Here is a 21,769-nt window from a genome sequence, read left to right as displayed (position 1 = left end):
TTTTCATCAAGCCCTATTTTGGCTTGCATTTCTTCTCCCTTGTTGTTAATATGAATGTTCTTAAGCATCTGATCACAATTAACCTTTTCAGTGAAGACTAAAGCAAAATAGGCATTCAACATCTCAGCCTTCTCAACATCATCTGCTATTAGCTCTTCTTCCCTGCTACGTAGAGGACCAACACTTTCCTTTGTCTTTCTCTTCTTCGTAATGTTTTTTAAAAAACCTCTTCTTACTGCCATTTATGTCCCTTGCTAGGTGTAACTCATTTTGTGCTTTAGCTTTTCTGATTTTGCTCCTACATGCTTGTGCTATTCCTTTGTACTCCTTAAATATGACCAAGTTCCCACTTTTGTAGAATTCCTTTTTGATTTTCAGGTCAGTACACAGCTTCTGATGAAGCTTTACTGGCCTCTTACTATCCTCCCTATCTTTCCTTCACATTCAGATAGAAAATATTAAAGATGGAACAGCAAACTCTTTGAGAAACTGCCAGTTCTCCTGAAGTCCTTTTTCCCTTGGATTTGCTTTCCATGGGACCTTACCTACCAGTTATCTGTGTTTGTTAACGTCTGCTTTTTTGAAGTGCACGGTCCTTATTCTGCTGCTGTCACTGTTTCCTTTCGTTATATTCATGAAATCTATCATTTCATGATCACTTTCACTCAAATTGCCATTTTTTAAGCAACATGTACACAGTAGCCTAGTGATTTAGGAACTTAAGTCATTATCTAAAATGAATGTCAATGGGGATTTAGGTTCCTAAATCACACTTGAAAATGGGACTTAGATAGTTTGAAAATTTTACTTTAAAAGGCCATCTGGCTCTAGATGCAGATATTTGAATGATATTGAAATGCTCTTACTCTCATTAAGAAGATATATTTTATCTGGAAGGAGATTTCCATGAGAAGCTGTTCTACGTAAGCGTGCCCGGACACTGCTGACTTTTCTACCCTCCATTGAGTCCATGGGAGGCTTCGGGAAGGAAATGGAAGAACCTTCATCTTTTGTGGGTGATGAAAGTAGTTTTGGCTTCTGTTACAAAGAGAGATAAAGATCGTTTTTTTACAAACTCTCATATCCCATTTGTATTTCCACATAACCTAAAATTAGAAAAATAAAACTTTGTAGCATTCACTATATATTTTCTTCCAATTTCTGACTAATGTAGGTGAGAATTAACAGAAGCCAGAAAATCTAGTTTTTCTTTTTTAACAAAAATCATAAACTTTTGCCTAAGTAGTTTTCTTATTTACATCAAGTTACCAGCACTTCCCATCTCCAAGCCAGGGAACTCAATGCTGACAGAATCAAAGAGTGATGTTACCTTTGTTCTCAAAGGGATGGATAACTAATATGTCTCTTTGCTCCCCTTATATTAACCAAAATCCATTATCTCTGTCTCAGGAGCTAGGAAGGATTCCTGGGGTGCAGACTCTGTCCCCCAATCTGCTCACTAAGCTACTACTTGTTAGCTTTGTTTATTGTATACGTAAATGTACTTTTAATGTCCTCAGCCAATAATCAATCAAACCGGTCAGACAGGCAAATACATATTCCTTTGTCTAGGGCAGGCTATGTCTATATGTTGCCTCCCAAAAACATTTTAAGAACATATTTCCAGCACACTCTTATAACACTCCGTACACAACTGGTACCTACATCACACAATGATTTTTAGGACCAGCATGTCACCAGTTTACATGTGATACCTTACATGACACTTTTTAGATACATATTATGACAACAGTATGTTGGGGGTAATGAATGTGTCAGGCCTGATTTGAGTTACAGTGTGGTGGGCCCTCTGCCAGCTAGCAATGAGGAGTTCTTAGTGTCACACAAGCTAGGAAGAGAAAGAGCTTGTTATTCATTCTACCTATAATATGCTTGGGCGATACTCACAATACTTCAGAGATAAGATACCACAGAGATTGTAAGTACCTAAATAGATCATACTAATATAGTAATTACAATAATTGCATAAAAAAACTAAAACACCAAAGTCCAAATCCTATTTTAAAGATAAGAACTATACAGTTGTTTCATTCATATAAATATTTTACTTTGATATATCAAAATAATTGCAATGTTATGAATCTTATTGGAAATGGACTCTTTAAAATTTCCCAAAGAACTCAATATTATGTGAGCTGCTATTATGAGCAGAAACATGACTGCAATGAATTACTGAAGGCTGTTTGTACTGCACCACTGATGTTACAGATTTAGTGTACACTGTACTATTTTATTAGACAACTTAATATATTAAAATGTACATGACCTAGTCACATATTAAATACTAATCTCAAATACAAAACTAGCACATCTATAAAATGAAAATAATTCAGCATTTTCTCAAGAGAAGACATCAATATATGTTCTTAAAAGTAATTATTCAATTTTAAATGTCACCGTTTGAATGGACTAGAACTACTGTACATTATAAATAACTCAGATATTTCAAATGCAAGTTGCAGATCAGCAATTTCTAATTTCCTTTTCAACGTCAGTGTTGCTTGTTAACATTTTGTACTTCACTCACCTTAAATGTGAAAATAGACTAGTCAATTTTTGACTTCTGGTTCTCAAGCACTAATGTAAATCTGATGTATTTGGAGTTAGAATGCTACACAGGAATACATAAATACCTAAAATACTGTTAAGAGAGACAAGGTGCGTGAGGTTATATCTTTTATTGGACAGCTTCTGTTGGTCCAATAAAAGATATTCTCTCACCTACCTTTTCACTCTAATATTCTAGGACCAACACTGCTACAATACTGTAAAAAGAACTTGCACTCTCATTTTTTTGGAATTTTTTTTTTTTCCAAGAAATCAATTCTATTTTTCCACACACATACTCGTTCTAATAAGGGTATGTCTATACTGACGGTGGCAAAGTCGCCACCATCAGATAAACCTATCTGGATCGATTGAGCGGCAAGTGAAGACCCGCTCAATAGATCCAGAAGTCAACGCTGGTAAACCACCCCATCAAGTGGCGCAGCGCTGCATCGACGGAAACACGATTCCCATCAGCGTAGTGCAGTGAAGACACCACGCTGAAGGGAAGCACAGCAGTCGACGGCAATTACACAAGCTACTCTGTGTAGCTTGCATAACTTCCGTCAATTGCCACCAAATTGCCAGATAAGTGTAGACCAGGGCTAAGTCACCCAAAACATCCATTTAATCTGTTTTCACATAATCCTTTTATAACACCACAGTGGTTGGTGCAAATCACAATACTTTATTTCAACATTACATAACATTCTTTTTAATAAGTACTCACATGATCCAGTGGGCTGAGACGTGTACCAGAAACTGGTCTTGAGTCACCTGATTCAAAACTGGAAGCATGGAGACTAGCATAAAGATGACAAAGAACATAAAGAGACTTAACTCAGACCCCATTTTGTTTCCCCACAAAGGCTCTCCTCCCCCACTGCTCGTAAGCAAATGGGGACATCTCACCTGCAGTACTGTTCTTCTTTCCCTATAATCCTACAGATACTATTCAAATGAGGTGTCAGGTAGTAGGTTTAGGAAGGAAATAAGAGGACTGCCTGCATGCTGACACCCTCTCCTACTTATTCTGTGGATAGATACTGGAATAGCTGCTGCTTGAAGACGTAAACTCACTCTCAGTTCTCACTACAGCTGCTATTGAGCAGTTGTAAGGGGTAGATGCAGGCAACGACAGTGCAGGTCCTGCAGAAGCCATGCTGCTAAATAGAGGGAGACCAGAAAAGGCAGAAGCCATCCCTGCAGTTGGTTCCTCTGTCACAGAACTGGGAGATCTTGTCCTCTGTGAACTATGCTAAGCCACAAGCCTCTCCCACCAGAGGAGCAGATAACCAGTCATTCCATAAGGAAAATAATCTAAAACCTGTTTAAACATTTGGAACTTAAGGAAGACTTTTCTATAGTAAACATTTTAAAAATGCTTTGGAAATACAGATTTTATGGAAATGGTGAGATATAAAACCTTACATAATATACATACACCATACATACACACAAAATTGGTGTGATGACTGCCACAGTTTTTTTCAAGTCACAGAAACTTCCAGGACACACAGTTTAACAATACCAGTGAGCATCATTAAAAGATGAGAAAGGATGTAATTAGCAGTATAGACTAACATAAGAAAAAAGGACCATAAACATTATTATAAAAATCAAACCTCTTGCAGAATCTTGCTGCTAAAATATAGTAAAAAATCTTAAAGCCTCTGTACCTAAAAGTAGAAGGTGGTCTATTTTCTGGTGTTCGTGAAGATGCAGATCCAAAAAGTTTCCTCTGATCATCTCTAGGTGTAAATGGCCTCTGAGTTCTTAAAGTCCTTAGTGAATTTCGTGCTTCATTTATTATCTCAGCACTGGTCTTCTGCTTAGGTACTGAAGGTCTATAAAATGGTTCTGGCTTTTCTCCATTTTTATTCTTTGAAGAATGCATTCTTCTACAAAATACTTCACAGGAAGAACTGTGTATAGAAGGCACAAAATACAACACTGCTTGTAAGTAATTCTTGATTAAGACATTAATAAATATTTCAGTTATTCACATGTTGTTAAAATAGGATTAAAGAAGAACAAAATCTGAGGCCAGAGTGGGATGGGAAAAATATTCAGATTCTTCTAGAAATCTTGTACCATCGGAGTTAAAATAATATTGTTCTTCCTCTTTATTTTTCAATCCTATGGAAAACACTGCAAATGTATAGAGTGTGTCCAGCTCAGAGTGTTTTTGATAGGAGGGGAGGGAGTTTAAAAACAAAAACCCACCCAAAAAAAGCCACACACACTTAGATGCTGCAATGCTTTTATAGCCACACAATAGTTTCCAGACACCATAGAAAACTTCATCAAATAACATTATTTCAACATCCAAAAGCTGATCATTCACTGAACAACATAGTGATGTTACCACAACAGGAACTAGATATAAAGCACATAAAGAGAAGACTTTCTTAATCATATACTTAGAACACAAGCAATATAAAGTGATCAGTCTTATCAAGTTCTCTATTGCAACAAGCTAGAAGAGGTGTTCAGCTGAAAATGTCAACTGTAACCAGAGCCAAAAAAGAGCAGTATAAAACTATCTTTTGTAAGAACAAACACTCACACATTACATGATGAATTAAAACTGCCAGTCAGAAAATGATCCCATGTGTATACCATTATAGAGCCATTGAACAATGATAGGCTCGCTTCCAAAAATCACCAAGTCTAAAGAGACAGTCAACATCCCAGTTCAGATCTTAGTAGACATCAGTTTTCATTTTTCAGCAATTCTATCATCCTCATCCAAGTCAGAATTCTGCATGAGGCTGAAGTTGGTTTCTAATTCATGGTACCAGTGCTTTACTCGTGGTTCCCAGGTCCTTATTCAAAAGCCAAAATTATTTTAAAATATATTAACTAAGATTAATATTTTAGAAATTTCACCAAATTAATAAGAGTTAATGTGATAATAATTTAAATGACTAACTACTTATTTATTAATTACATAAGGAGCCGAGTTATGACTGTCTGACCATGATAAAATAAATCTCTGTCACCCCAACCAACACGTCCCTGTGACCACCAGACTGTTCTGAAGGAGCTGGGACAAGTCATTCCTCAATCCAAATCTTTGTTCCTGCATAATATACTTCCACATCACACCTCAATCCCCATTCCATATTGTAAATAAGGTTTGAAAAAAGAGCTGCGTTTTGAATGACTGTATGAGACAAAATACATACTGGGTCACCCCAAATTACACGTCCCCATGATAGTCTTTTGATTATGAAGAAATGAGAATATGTCACTCCCAGAGCTGAATCTTTATTTCTGGTCTGACAAACATATCACCCCATTTTTATTGTGTGTTTGCATTGTTAGTTAACGTGCAACATGCATGTAAAAATCAACAAAAAGCAATATTCTATCAATTTGCAAATCCAGCTGTAATATTTTCAGAAATATGATAGTAATAAATGAAGAAGTCTATGGGAATTTTGCTTTGTTGTTAGATGACTTAAGAATAGGAAAAATGGCTAAATTTATTGAAATCTGTGTTAGAGATATACAAACATTTGTTTTTATTTGAGTTGTGTGTTTTGCTCTTTACACAATAAAAATAAAATGAAGACACTGGTTTGGCACAGTTAGCTCCCAAATAAACATGTTTATTAACTATATACAAACATACAGGGTCTAGCTTAATGCACACTTCTACTCTGAGAGGTTTCTAATGGCTTCTAAAATACAGAAAACAGTGACCATTACAAGAATGCTCACAAACTACTTAAAAGAAATATTAACTTATTCCTACATACTACAATTAGTTGAACCAACCAGCTAGTGTCTTTGCTGCTGTACGAGTCTCATGGCAACACTAATGTGGCTTGGTACACTTTAATGGAATTTAGAGAACTCTATATCTGGCTAGAATATCTCCACTGCCTTTCCTTTTTAATTCCAAAATTCCATCTTGGAAATGCCAGCCATAAGTTTGACCAAGTCTGCGGAGACATACAAAATGATTGCCAGAGTTGTGCATTATCCCCAACAACTTTGTATCTACGACTACAACTTTGCTTTAATAAACTCTATGGTTCATGCAAATAATTTTGATGATTTCTACTGAACTAATCAATATTTGAAACATTATTTTAAATATTAGTGTTATATTCAAATTATATGGAAAAGTGGTACAGGCAGGGCAGATGAAGGATTTTTCCAGGGAAGAAGCATTTCATTTTTGTCTGAATAGTCAGCAAATAGTATTTGAAAAGTTTCAGGTCACTACTTTACAGGTCCATCAAAATGCATCTTGTTTTCTTTCAACTTACTTGCTATCATGCACAGAAACCTCTGATGGAAATAGCCGACTGTCAAAATTTTAAATCTTTCTGTGATCAGACTTAAGTGCAAATGTAATGATTAATATGCATGGTTCACCATTAATGAAATGGGTACTCAAGAGATGTATCCATTGCACTTATTCACTTTGATTCTGAAATTATAAAATCAGAAGTTGCTATTCATCATAATACAATATCTTAATTAATTGAGAAACTTCCTGCTGCTGTTAGTGCTGATCACTGGTGACACCTATATTTAAGCATTACTAAGAATTTGTATGATAAGACCCTGTTTTGCACAGAATTTCTGTATAGATTTGCTGCATAATTTGGTGCTGTTTTCCTCTCCATAAGGAGGTTTGTATGGTCTGTAATTCTGATATAACCAACTACTGCACCAAACCTCCACATGGAGGGGAAGACTTTGATAAAATTGTGTGTGCAGAAGAGCCAGTAATAGGGTTTCAAAATTTCAGAGGTATTTTTTCAGACCATAGTGGACCAGTAGATCATCAAGGCTGACTGCCTATATATACCATGGAGCTTCATCCAATTACCTTTGTGTTGAGCCCATCAACAACTTGTGTTTGTTTAAAGCAGATCTTCTAGAATGGCATCTATTCTTGATTTCAAGACATCAAGAAATGGAGAATCTACCACTTCACTTGGCAGTTTGTCCCAATAGCTGATCAACCTCATTATTAAACATTTGTGCCTAATTACTACTGTGAATTTGTCTGGCTTCAGTGTTCAGCCATTGTTTCTTGTTCTGCCTCTCTCTGCTAGATTAAAGAGCCATTTAGTACCCAATATTTTGTCCACGTGTAGGTATTTATATACCATAATCGAATCATGTCTCAATCTTCATTTTTAATAAGATAAACAGATTAAGCTCTTTAACTCTTTCACTGTAAGGCATTTTCTCCAGCCCTCAAATCATTTGTTGCTTTTTTTCTATACCCTCTCCAATTTTCCAAAATCATTTTTAAATGTGGACACCTGAACTGGGTGCAGTATTCCCGTATCAGTCTCATCAATGCTTCCTACAGAGGTAAAAATCACCTCCCTATTATTCCCACTTAAACATCAAAGGATCATGTTAGCCCTTTTTGCCACAGCATCACAGTGGGAGTTCATGTTCAGTTGCTTGTCCGTTTCATTGTGACTCGGATAAAGGAGTGGAGAGTCGGCATACAATATTTGCAGATGACCCCACACTGGAAGGGGTTGCAAGCACTTTTGGTGGAAAGAGTTAGTGTTCAAAATGACTCGACAAATTGGAGAATTAGCCTGTAATCAACAAGAGAAAATTAAATAAAAGACAAGTGCAAAGTACTACACTTAGGCCATGTCTACACTAGTGAGCTTGCAGCAGCACAGCTGTACTGATGCAGCTGTGCCGCTGTAAAATCGCTTGGATAGCCGCTCTATGCCAATGGGAGAGCTCTCTCCAGTTGACATAATAAAACTACCTCAATCAGCAGCGGTAACTAAGTCGGCAGGAGAAGTTCTTCGATCGACATAGCGCTCTGCACACTGCCACTTATGTTGGTGAAACTTATGTCGCTCAGAGGGGTGTTTTTTCACACCCCTGAGCGCACACATTTTGCCGACATAAGTGGTAGTGTAGACATGCCCTTAGCAAGGAAAAAATCAAATACAAAATGAGGAATAACAGGGCAGGCACTGTTACAGGAAAGGATCTGGGGGTTATAGTGGATCACAAATCAAATATGAGTCAACATGTGATGCAGTGGTGAAAAAGGCTAGTATTCTAGGATGTATTAGCAGGAATGTCATATATAACAATGGCTCCCAACCTGATGTACCCAACCTCTTTGGGGGTCGTCAAAGATTACAGGGGTCTCTGTGAGGCTTCAGGAATATTGAGGTCATTTAGCCCTCCGACTCCCATGTCAGCCGGGAGCAGCAGCTCCAAACTCTGTGCTGGCCAGCGTGGAGGAGCAGCCCCCCCGAGCCCTGCGCCAGCTATGCACCCAGCCAGAGCAGAGCAGCCCCATGCCGATGGGGGCCTGGAGCAGTTCCGGCCAGTCTGCCAGTGCTCACCTCCATTACCCTCCATCCATGAGGGATGATAAAAGGCGGGGCCACACAGGGCATGCGGTGGCAGCTACGCCAGGGAAAGCTTAGATTTCCCTGGCCTATTATACCCGCTGCCTGTATGTATTATTGGTTGTTATGGTAACTTGCGGTATCGCGAGATTTTCAATTTAACCACAAAACGGTGAGGCAACGATAATTTACAGTTCAGTATCTGAAATATTGTGAGATCTCTGGTGTATCTTAAAAACTTCAATATGGTTATAAAGCGTCCTGCAAATGAACCTCCGACAACAAAGGAATTAAAGAATACACATTTATACTTTGACAGCTATCTAGAGTAAGGATTTATGGAAGGACTCACTGACAAAACATGGGCTCAAAACATCATTTGTGGTGAAACACTTGCAAACAACAGCATAAAGCCAAGCAAATTAAAAAGACACCAGGAAATCAAACACCCTGAAGCTACAAATAAAGGCCGTGACTACTTTTTAAGAAAGGAAAATTGCAATCACAAAGAAGCCCATTAATATAGGAGATGTTTTTGCAAATAGGGGGAGTGATGCACAGAAGGTCAGTGAAGCTTCTTTTCGATGTTCACTTTGAATTGCAAAAGCAATAAAACCACATACTATCGGTGAAGAGTTGATCAAACCAGATTGTATCGAAATGTTTGAAACAATTTGTGGACCCCAAATTGCAAATAAATTAAAGGCTGTACCACCATGAAACAATAAAGTCAAGGACAGAATAAACAAAATGGTAGAAATTTGTGAAAAAACTCTAAATTAAAAATTGAAAAAATAGTCATTTCGCTATCCAGCTGGATGAGACAACTACAGTGGCAGTTGAGGTGGTGCTTCTTGTTTATGCACAGTACATTCATGAAACAGAATTAAAGCAAGATATTTTAATTTCAGATAACCTTTCCACTACAGTAAGAGGTGAAGATATTTTTCAAGAAGTAGACTCTTACTTTACAGCACATAGCCTGCCATATGAAAACCTTGTTGCATGTTGTTCTGATGGTGCTGCTTCTATGACGGGTAGAAATAAAGGCTTCAATAATTGCTTGAAAGAAAAAGCTTCCGACTACATAGTATCATTGCATGATTCATTGACAAACACTGGCAGGTAAAAAACTCTTAGAAGACCTCAATGGCACACTTATGACAGTTGTTAAAATTGTAAATTACATAAAAGGTCGATCACACAATTCAACAAAAAGTTGTTTATTAGTTGAAGATGAAGGTCACCAAACCCTCTTATTGCATACCAAGGTTAGGAGGCTTTCACTTGGAAAAGTGTTAGTTCACTTTGTTGAACTAAAAGACAAAATCAAAGAGTTCTTACAAATACTAAACTCTGCTTTGTTGAATTAAGTAACTGAAGATTTTCTAATTAAAACTGTTTATCTGGCAGACATTTTTAATCTTTTCAATGCAACAAATCAACGGCTACAAGGGGCCGACGCTAACATACTGCAGTGCAAGAGGAGATTGATGCTTTTAGTCAAAATCTGGAGTTTCAAATTGTCAAGCTTGAGAAAAGAGACCTCACTCAATTTTCCTTGTTGTCAAAACAGTGTGAGGGCAAGCCATCAACATCGCTCCTTGAGAGTTTATTAACCACATGAAAGCACTGAAAGAGGAGTTTAAATCATGATTTTCCAATGTTGAATGTTTTTCCAGAGATACATGGGTTTTGGACTTGTTCCTTGCAAAAGCAGAGGACATTGAATACCTGAATTGTGATAATGAACCTAGACCTCCAAGAAAATTCACTCTGTAAGCAGTACTTTCAGGAGCACGGACACCAAAAATTTTGGCTTGTTAAAAGACCAATTTTGTCTCTAATTGATCTTTGCATGCAACCACCAAAATAATTCTTCCTTTTCCAACCACATCTGTCAGAAACTGCATTCAGTGCATTTGTAGCAATCAAAACAAAAGCACGCAACAAGCTTGATGTGCACAATGATTTCAGACTTGCTGTTACTAATATAACACCAAATATCCCATCACTTGTGAAGGACTTACAAGCCCAGTGGTCTCACTAAGATGGTGCAGTGTTCATGGAACAAGTAAGAGGAATTTATTAATTATTAATTATTATTATTAATGTAATTTAGTGTTATTATTATTATCATATGTGTTTATACGGGTTATATGAGTTTATAGCCAGTGAGGGGGCAGGGTGAGGTGAGGGGGAGTGTGTGTTTTACCTAAATGTTAACTAGTGGGGCTTTCCCTCAAAAAGGTTGGGAACCACTGATATAAAAGACTCAGGGGGTCTTGCTCTACTCAGCCCTGGTGAAGCATCAGCTGGAGTACCATGTCCAGTTTTGGGCGCCAACCTTTAAGAAAGATGCGGACAAACCGGAGATAGTCCAGAAGAGAGCAACAAAAATGATAAAAGGTTTAGAAAACCTGACCTATGAGGAAAGGATAAAAAAATGGGCATGTTTAGTCTTGAGAAAAGAAGCCTGAGGAGGGACCTGATAACAGTCTTCAAATGTTAAGGGCTGTTACAAAGATGGCAGCAATCAATTCTCCATTTCCATCAAAGGGAAAATAACACTGGGTTTAATCTGGAACAAGGAAGATTTAGGTTAGATATTAAGGAAAAGTTTTTAACTATAAGGATAGTTAAGTACTAGAATATGTTACGAGGGAAGATTGTGGAACCCCCAACATTGCAGGTATTTAAGAACAGGTTAGACACACACGTGTCAGGAATAGTGTAGGTATACTTGGTTCTGCCTCAGCATGGGGGTGGGGTCTGGACTAGATGACTCTTGAGGTCCCTTCCAGCCTTACATATCTATGATCTCTCAGTCCTTTTAAGGAGTCACTGACTTCCTGGACAGAGTCCACCATTGAGTATATGTGGCCTGCATTCCTTATTCGCAGATGAACTAAAATGTGTTTTGGTTGAATCCAGATCACTCTGCAGGACTGCTCTGTCCTCATCATATTTACCAATCTGCCAATCTTTGTGTCATTCACAAGTTTTATCAGCAGTGACTTTATATTTATTTCCTGATTGTTGGTGAAAATGTTGAATAGCGTCAAGCCTAGTACTTTTCCCTGCAGAATTCCACTAGAAACACCCACATTCAAATTATGACTCCCCCCCAACAACTACTTTTTGAGACCTGTCAGTTAGCCATTTCTTAATCCCATTTAATTTGCGCTTTACTGATATAGTTCTAACTTTTTAACCAGAATGTTACATGGTACTAAGTATATTATAGCTATTCTCCAGATGTTCTTAGCCCGCGCTCATTACCAGTATCTGAGCACCTTCCAGTAGTGTGTTAAGCAATGCGACTACACAGCTGTCATACGGTGTTTGTTCTCTCATCCTCTCCCCAGGGATAAAGTATATGCAGTGGAGTGTCTAGTTTTGGCAGGGTTTTAAGTTTGTTTTTTTATTATTTAAATATACTTGTTGCTATGCGTTTATATTATGTGTTTATGTTAGAGAAATTTATGTTAGAGTTATGTCATGTTTATGTTAGAGAAGTTAGAGATGCTTATGTTAGAGAAAGGAAGGTCAAAGAAACTAATCTTGCATTTGGAACAGAAGATGATGAGGTTTCCTTGGAAGTTCATCCCACTGTCTAGGACTAGACACCCCAGAAAGTTCTTTTCAATGCACAGACAAGTTTTATCCTTATTGTAGAGAGTTCCATGGTGCCTGAGGAGTGGAGCTGTTGACCAATGATCTCTGTTCTGCAACTCACAAATTATTTTAGATATCTTGAGTCAGGTCACTGAGTGCCTTGAAGAAAAAGACTGAGACCTTGGACTTGATTTGAAATTCTATGGAAGGTCACTGTAAAGAGTGAAGGACAGGTATAATGTGTTCATGGTAACCTGTGTTGCTGAGGAGATGTGCTACTGTGCTCTGTACTCGCTGAAGTTTCCTGAACACTGAAGGCTTCATGCCCAGGTTGTTGTGTATTTTGTGTCCTGTCTAGGTTGCAGTAGCAACAGAGCCCGGCTTGTTGCTGTAGCAACAGAGTTAGAATATTATGGATAACTCAGTTCTGGCTGGTCCTAGTTGTAGCTGAATAAACCCTGCGTGTGTGTTTACATCTTTCTGTGTCTCTATCTGCTGGTTTCTCTCTCTGAGTGCAAGTAACTTCCCAAAGATCCAAATATAACAAAAATGGCGAAGAGGATGGACGGATCTGTGCTGCTGGAAGCACCAAAAATGTAAGGAAAAAAAACTTTTGCTGTTATGGGAGGCTGGCTGCGCTGACGGAGCAAAACAAAAGTGAACAGACAGATTGGGCAGGGGGAAGAAGCAGATTGCTAAGAAGCAGAAAAGCAGTGCAAGTGAAAGGAAATCACTAGCAATTGTGTGAGAACAATCCCCAAACACACATGAATAAAAGACTCTAAAAGGAGAGAGAAAGAAAAAGGTAGCAATGGCTACATTTATTGGGTCCCTGGGGCATTTTGATGAAACTCTGGAGCACTGGAACTCATATACTGAATGTTTTGAGGGGGTTTTTTCTCGCAAACAGATTGCAAGATGAAAAGAAGGTGGCAACCTTCTTAACTGTCATTGGAGCTAAAACATTCAGTCTACTGTGCAGCTTAGTGCATGCACCCTGATAAGCCAGTCACAAAATCTTAGTGACATTATGCAAATCCTGGAGGCACATTTTTTTCCAAAATCACTGGTAATTGCAGAGAGATTCAGATTCCACAAAAGAAATCGAGAAGAAGGTGAAACAATTGCCCAATATATAGCAGCTCTTAAGAAGCTTGCTGAACATTGTGAATTTAATGATGTGTTAAATGATACCCTGTGTGATAGGTTAGTGTGTGGTCTGAGCAGTGAATCAATACAGAAGCACCTATTGACAGAGGCCAATCTCACCTTGCAGAAGGCCATTGAAATTGCAGTTTCTATGGAACTGGCAGCAAAGGAAGCACAATTAAGTGTATCAACCAGAGTGCATAAGCTGTCACAAGAACTACCAACCAGACAGCGGGAAGCCGGGACTGTTACTGCTGTGGGAAGCATGGTCACCATGCATCGGAATGCTGGTGTAAAGACCTACTGTATCGACAATGTATCAAAAAGGGACACATTAAGCTTGCCTGCAAACATAAGAAAGAAGAGTCCAACAGAACAGGCATGCAGGAGAAAAGGAAGCCTGCTGCCTGCCCGGGCAAAAAGAAAAATCTGCACACAGTAGAGCAGGCTCAGGATGATCAAAGTGACACTTAGTCAGAAGAAGAAGTGCCACTCCACATCTTGTCCAGGGCAGTTGGCTCACATGTATACTGGGTAACCACGCTGTTGGAAGGTAAACCTACACGCATGGAACTGGACACCGGTGCAGCAGTTTCGCTGGTCTCAGACACTGTGTATAAGGAGAAGCTAAAGAAACTCCTGCTTCAGCCGACAAAGTTGTTCTGAAGACATACACTGGAGAAGCTGTACCCATGTTGTGCACTACTAATATTAAAGTGGAGCTCCATGGACAGACTGCTCAATTGCCACTGTTTGTGATGGAAGGCAATTACCCAGCCTTAATTGAAAGGTCATAGCTTAGGATTTGGCAGAAGTGCACAGGATGGCTAAAGAAAAAACAAGGTCTGACAGCTGTATTAAAGAAACATGCTGCTGTTTTTGGCAAGGACCTGGGAAGTCTGAAAGGAATCACTGTGAAATTGAACACTAAGCCTGACAGCCAATCTGGCTGTCTGAAAGCCAGACCTGTACCATATGCCATCAGGCCAAAGGTTGAAGCGGATCTGGAGCACCTGGTCAAAAATGGGGTCCTAGTATCAGTTACCCATAGCAAATGGGCAACCCTGATCATTCCAATATTGAAGAAAGATGGCTCCATTCAGATTTGTGGGGATTTTAAGGTTACTGTTAACCCGGTGCTGCGTGCAGAGCAATACTCTCTTCTCTGCATCAATGACTTCTTCGCTTGCTTGCCTGGTGGACAAAAGTTCAGCAAGATTGATCTGAGTCAGGCACATTTACAGATGCACGTCCATGAGAAGTCCGAAGCGCTGTTGACTATCATGACACGTAAGGGGCTGTTCTGATACTGTTGCATGCCCTTCAGAATAACATCTGCCCCATCTCTGTTCCAGAGGGCTATGGATCAGATCTTGAGTAGCTTGCCAGGAGTCCATCTTGACGACATCCTGGTCACTGGCAAGAATGAGGAGGATCACCTTAAGAACTTGGAGGCTGCCCTGCAAAGACTGGAGGAGGACGGCCTACGAGTCCATGAAGACAAATGTGAATTCTTTCAGCCCTCTGTTGAATATTTGGGACATGCCATTGATGCTACTGGCCTTCAGAAGACTCCTGCAAAAGTCAAAGCTGTTGTGGAAGCTCCATCCCCTAAAAACACAAGCCAACTTTGCTCTTTTTTAGGGCTATTGAACTATTATGGAAAGTTTATTCCACAGTTAGCAACACTACTAAAACCACTACATGAAGTCCTTCACCAGAACAAGGTCTGGAAGTGGACTGAAGCCTGTGATGTTGCATTTAATAAGGCTAAATGTGCATTGCTAAACTCAGAGGTTTTGACACATTTTCACCCATCCTTACCTCTACAGTTGGCCTGCAATGTCTCTCCTTACGGTGTGGGAGCAGTCATGTCACACATTATGTCTTCTGGAGAGGCCCATTGCTTTTGCATCAGACACCTTAAGCAAGGCAGAAACTAACTATGGCGAAATAGAATGTGAAGCACTGGGAATCATTTTTGGAAATTTCACCAGTACCTGTTTGGATGGAAGTTCACACTTCTTACTGACCATTGAACTCTAACATCAATTTTTGGACTTCGCACAGATATTCCACCATTGCCTGCTAGTCGCATGTAACAATGGGCATTGTTGCTTTCCTCACACACCTATGAGATCAAATATCAGCGATCCATTCTGCACTACAATGCAGATGGTCTCTCAAGACTGCCTTTACCAGTTAAACACCAAGATATCGACCAAAAAGACATCCTCTACTTTGAGCAAGTAGAGAACACATCCATCACAGCTACTCAAGTAAAGAAAGCAACTCGCGTTGACACAAGTTATGGACCTAGTGATGCATGAAACATCTCTACCGGACTCTCAGGTCTCACCCGACCTTCATCCCTACTTATCTGGAAGGATGAAATTATCAATCCATTCTGGTTACTTGTTGAGGGGATGCGCATCATTAACCCACCACTACTGAGACTGCAGATGTTGGAACAGCTACATACTGGTCACTATGGAATAGTGCGCATGAAAAATTGCACAAAGCTACTTTTGGTGGCCTGGCCTGGACAGCACAATTGAAGAGAAGACAAGAGCTTGTTCTTCATGTCAGTATGGTAGGAACACACTTCAGTTGGTGCCCCTACACCCATGGGACTGGCCTGAAAATCCGTGGCAACATATTCACATTGATTTTGCCAGCCCATTTGAAGGAAGCATGTTCCTGGTTGTTGTCGACGCTCACTCCAAATGGCCAGAAGTCTTGGTAATGCCGTCCACTACTGCTGAAAGTACTATCCAGAGACTGCGTGGAATCTTTAGTCATTTTAGTCTGCCAGAACAATTTGTGAGCGACAATGGACCACAGTTCATCTCTCAGGAATTTGAAAATGTTATGAAAGCTAACGGGATACATCACATCACTTCAGCACCATGCCATCCATCCACCAATGGATTAGCAGAAAGGTTTGTGCAGACAATGACATAAGCTTTAAAATCTGCATGGGGACAAGTGTCCATTCAAAAGCATCTGCACACCTTCCTACTATCCTACAGAAACACACCTCATGCTACGACCAAAGCATCTCTGGCGTTTCTAATGATGGGATGACAGCTGCACACTTGTTTTGATCTGCTGAAACCCTCCAAAGCATGACAAGTTGTGCAACTTCAACAACACAACCTAGTCATCAGATGTGCACTCAGAGCAAAAGACTGAACCTTTAGTCCTGGACAGCCTGTTCTAGCTCGAAACTATGCTTCTGAAGCTAAATGGGTCCTCCTACAGTTATTGCCCAGGCAGGACCTGTTTCCTACACCGTCCAGACTACAAATGATCTCACCTGGTGGTGGCATGTAGATCAGTTGTTGTCAGATCATATAAGTCCCAAGGACATGTCTCCAGTTGAACTGCCTGACCTCATCATTGCAGGTGAGATATCCTTGTTCAAAAATCATGCGTCCCTGACTCCCCTCCTCCATCCACCTCTGAAGCAGATACAGCACCCTGACTCCCTCTTCCTCCATCCACCTCTGAAGCAGATACAGCACCCTCACCTCTTCGAGCTACAAGTCCTGGGCCCATTGTTAGACCTGCACCAATAACATGTTCTGGTGCCAGAACACCAGAAGTCTGCCATAATCTACGTAGAGAGAAGGGCTCCTCAATGGCTAGATCTTTAGTTAGGGCAGACCCATGTTTATGGGACAGAATAATCCCCGGGGTTTAGCCAGGAAATGAGGCAGTCTACCCTCATTCCCTTGTTCAGTGATTGTTCTGTTAAATGTGCGTTTTCATTAAGAGTGGAGGAATATGTTGTGTACTTTGTGTCATGACTAGGTTTCCATAGCAACAAAGCCTAGCTTGTTGCCGTAGCAACAGAGTTAGAATATTATGGGATAGCTCAGCCAGTTCTGGCTGGTCTTAGTTGTAGTTGAATAAACCCTGTGTGTGTTTGTTTACATCTCTCTGTGTCTCTGTCTGCTGGTTTCTCTCTCTGAGTGCAAGTAACTCCCCAAAGATCCAAACATAACACAGATATATTGCATTGCTATAGACTAGTTGAATGACGACAATGGTGTGAAAGACTGAAGCCAGTCATTGTCCACTAAGATGTAATAGTCTCCTAGCCAACTGGAGATGACAGAAAGCATTAATCTCAGCTGCTGCTATGTGAAAGCTTTGCATCAGCAAAGGAATCCAAGACTACTCCTAAACTATGGTTCTAACTGATTAATTGTGGATGTGTGTCTTCAACCAAAGGAGACTACACTGTAGCTACAAACTCTTTACCTTTACAAATCAAACTTGTAATGTCGAAGAATTAAATCAGGTTTGTTGATAGGACCCATTTTCCATAAAACTATGTTAACCTGAATTTATTATATATCTATTCTTTAGCAATTGACCCCCATATTTGCTTTCCCCCCCTTTTTTTGGGGGGGGTGGAGGGGCCAAGACTGAGGTCAAGCTAACCGGCTTATAGTTACCCAGGTCATACCGCTTGCATATTCTGAATGCTGGCACAACATTAGTACTCTTCCAGTCTTCTGGAATTTCCTTAGGACAGAGATTGCCTTAATCTGCACCCAAGAATCAGGTTCTGCGATGGACTGGAAACTAGTTCATCAGCCTCATGTGATACAAACAAATAATGCTGTTTCTTTCCAAATACAGAATAGAAATATTTATTGAACACTCCCAGTCTCTTTTCCTTGGTCACAAATTGTCTGTTTACTTCTTTGGTTTCTGCTCTCTTCAATTCCCTTATCATTGATCCTTCCCCTTGTGGCATCTGTGACAATGATTTCCAAATTCCTGTTGTCCAAAAAGTCTTCATTTTCTCAGGTGCTGCACAGTGATGCTATTTATGCTTCCAGACCACATATCTTTTCCTACAGTATGGCCACCATCTTGTACTTCATGCACCAGAAACCTACTCTGTCTTCCAACAGAAAGGAAAGCATAGCATGTCCAAAGTAGGTCACAGCATCATCTGCTATCTGGTGCAATGTCTAAAACAAGAATCACGCTTCCTCTCTAAACTCCAACTGAAACTCATCTGGTTTGCCACTCCTGTTCATTTGATTACTGACCTAGCTACTAAGCCTCAATGCTCAGCTCCATCCCTTGCAAACAAGGAGGGAATACCCACTCTGAAACATCAAATACATGTTCTATAGTTCCAAGAGTCTCAGTGACAAGGTCCACAAACAGTCCTGTCTCACCTGGCCAGTTCTGGGGCTCACAACTGAATCACACCAGAGAACAAACAAACAATAGACGGAACAAACACAACTCTCATCAAGTCCCTCTACCTGCAAACATAGGTTCCACTGCTTTTTCCCTCCTGTTTGCCACTCCTTTTACCCTGCTAAAGGGTATGTTTGTGTTTGAAGGCAGGAGGAGGAGGGCTGGTAACATGGGCAATGATTTTTTATAAAGATAAAGTTTCAGCTACATCAGAACAGTTTAACGATTGAAGATATATAGCACTTGGGATGACCTGAGACTTATTTTGTCATGCAGAGCCAGACAAAATCTACTTTCTTATTCAGTCATCATATATAATATGGACGTGACAGCATATTTCACAAGAACAAAGCTTCAGGTCAGGGTATTACTTGTCTCGGCTCCTTCAGAACAGTCTCATGGTCACATGGACCTGTCATTTGAGGTGACCAGAGACTTATTTCATCACATACAGCCAGTCAAAACCCAGCTCCTTATTTAATTATTTTAATTAATAATGAAGTAATTATGCAGTGTTATAGCCATGTTGCTCCCAGGATATTAGAGAGACAAAGTGAGTTGAACCAACTTCTGTATCTCTCACCAACAGAAGCTGGTCCAATAAAAGATATTACCTCATCTACCTTGTCTCTCAGTTAAGTAATTAGTTATTTAAATTTGTCAAATTCAGTCACATTAATTTGATAACATTTCTAAAAATGTAATGCAATATATTTTTAAATAATTTTGGCCTTTGAACAAGGAACTGGAAACCATGAATAAGGAGCTGCTACCACAAATAAGGAGCCAACTTCAGCCTCATGAATTTGTCTTTTGCTCCATGAGCTAGAGTTAAACTGTTCCGCTAACATATTGAAGAAAAAGTCTATTTTGCTTTGATTAAGTATTTTGCAAAATGCAAGCTGGCAGCATCTATCACTTTACACAATTTATAAATAAAAATGAACAACAGAAGAGAGATGCCTTCTTTGATCTTCCTAAACTCTGAGGCAAAACCTCACTCTCCCACATCACTGCTCCCATATCCTTTACTTCCTCCTGCTTCCTATGTTGTCATGCTTCTTTCCCGACTGCTCCTTTTGTGACTCATTCCAAGCAGAAAGATGGTCTTCAAAACAGTCTGTACCAAAACCACATGAGTTTATAGTTCAGTTAAAAACAAAAACAAAACTGTTAACTGTCCATTGCTAAGGTGTAATTTTAAAACACTACCTCCAGCATAACCCAGACCCATATTGATAGCATTAAAATAGGTTTTCAATTTTTGGTAGAACTTTTGGTGGAACCACCATTCTTATGAACAACTTTATGCAATAAAAGAAGAATGGAGCAAAAGGAGCTGATCCTACAGTCCTTCATACAACACAACTCCCAGCAAAGTCAATGGAAATTTTGTCCAAGGTGAGGTCCCAATATAATCAGTACCTGTGGAGTAAGAGCTGACCTGAGTCTTTAGAGAAAACTAAAAAATTACCAGCAAAATAAGAGGGTTTTTTTTTCAGATTACTTTTAACACAAAAGCTCCTCTATCTAATCACTTCTAAAAAACACCCTATCCAACCACTGAGAATGATCTTTATCCATGTGCCACAGAAAACTTACGCTCCCTGGTCAAGTCTTTACACTGTAAACTATTCAGCATAAGAACTTTACCAAATGTTTGCTCCCGACCAAATCTGCCCGACCACCCTTCCTACTGGATACGAGTACCTTTGTTTGGATGGGGGGCCATTTCCCTTTTGTTTGCGTGCCTTTGTTCCCTTCCCTGTCACTATCACTGCAAGGGTGGGGGAGCAGATTTTGCACCTGGGTATATTAATACAAATTCCATAACTAGGAGAACACTAATACACAGCAGCCCTGTCCTCAAGATGGCAGAGGGCATTCCGGGCATGCCCCAGGAGTGGGGGGGGGGGAGAGACCCCCGCGCAGGAAGCTCCCTCCGCTCCTGCCCCGGCGGGGGCGAGGAGGGGCCGGCTGCTGTAGCAGCCCGGACGCCGGGAGCCGGTTTCCATGGCAACCGTACACAGAGCGGCCCGGTCCCGCGTTCCCGTCTCTGAGGAGGCACCTTGTCGGCGGCGTGTCTGTGCGAAGCGGCGGGTCCTCACCACGGCCGGTGCCCCCCACCTCGCTGCCGTTAGTGACTACGCGGCACTTTCCCTCCTGCCCTGGCTATTGAGGGACTGCTCTGCGTCCACCAGACAGAAAACAACCGAGCCACGCAGACGCCAGGGAGCATGCGCGGACATCAGACAGCGCATGCGCGGACCCGCCCTCTCACGTGCCGTCTTCTGAAGAGAAGGGAGTGGGAGGGAAGCAGCAAAGGCTCCCCGCTGGGGGAGGGGGAACCTGGCCCTGTAGCGCGCTCGAGGCGAGAGCCTAGTGCTGGCCGCTGCCTGTCACCGACCAGCCCCAAGCACCACCAGCTGCAGCAGGGTCCAGGGAGCAATGAGGAGGGGGGGGAAGGCGCTGAGGGGTTGTAGAATAACCTTTCTGCCTGCCCCCAGGCTTGGGGTAGAAGGAAACTTCCCCCCAGCTTCTTTCAGACACCTTCTGCCTCCACCTCTCAGCCCGCCATGGCCCAAATGTGGAGCATGCTGTGTGAGGAAGGCCCCAAATGAGGCTCACAGAGTGTATTTGTGAAGGACACTAAGGGTGCTGTTGGTTTGTTCCTTTCAGAGACAAGTACAGCTAACCTCAGTTTCACAATTTCTGATAATTTTCAACAATAAAAGTGAAAGGGACCCCACCCTTGTGTCAAACAGTGGTAACTTGGGACTAACCTGAGTGATGGCCTTGGAAATGAGATACAGACAGGCAATATTGCGGAACAAATC

The 21,769-nt window shown here is 40.6% G+C and overlaps 2 protein-coding genes across 4 annotated transcripts in view; one reads left to right on the top strand and one right to left on the bottom strand.

The window, feature by feature from the left end:
• Positions 1-21,092, bottom strand: part of ARMC2 (armadillo repeat containing 2) — a 134,775-nt gene extending 113,683 nt beyond the window's left edge. For 2 of the 3 annotated variants that reach the window (XM_067546567.1, XM_067546568.1), the window contains exons 1-4: positions 21,001-21,092; positions 4,248-4,493; positions 3,299-3,371; positions 867-1,038 (exon numbers count right to left, since the gene is read on the bottom strand). In XM_067546567.1, coding sequence (XP_067402668.1) covers positions 867-1,038; positions 3,299-3,371; positions 4,248-4,465 — 463 coding nt within the window. In that variant the 5' untranslated portion in view covers positions 4,466-4,493; positions 21,001-21,092. Of the gene's footprint in view, positions 1-866; positions 1,039-3,298; positions 3,372-4,247; positions 4,494-21,000 lie in introns of those variants that run through there. The other variant, XM_067546569.1, reaches the window with a different exon arrangement.
• LOC137152029 (uncharacterized) lies at positions 15,065-15,646 on the top strand. The gene has a single exon (XM_067546500.1). The coding sequence runs from the start codon at positions 15,065-15,067 to the stop codon at positions 15,644-15,646; it is 582 nt and encodes a 193-aa protein (XP_067402601.1).
• Positions 21,093-21,769: the final 677 nt, after the last annotated feature.

This window comes from Emydura macquarii, unplaced genomic scaffold, assembly GCF_026122565.2.
Source record: "Emydura macquarii macquarii isolate MOO-44397 ecotype Brisbane River unplaced genomic scaffold, CSIRO-AGI_Emac_v2 contig_1146, whole genome shotgun sequence".
Classification (NCBI taxonomy): domain Eukaryota; kingdom Metazoa; phylum Chordata; order Testudines; family Chelidae; genus Emydura; species Emydura macquarii.
The sequence above is the reverse complement of the archived record's forward strand: the minus strand, read 5'-3'. Positions and strand labels throughout refer to the sequence as shown.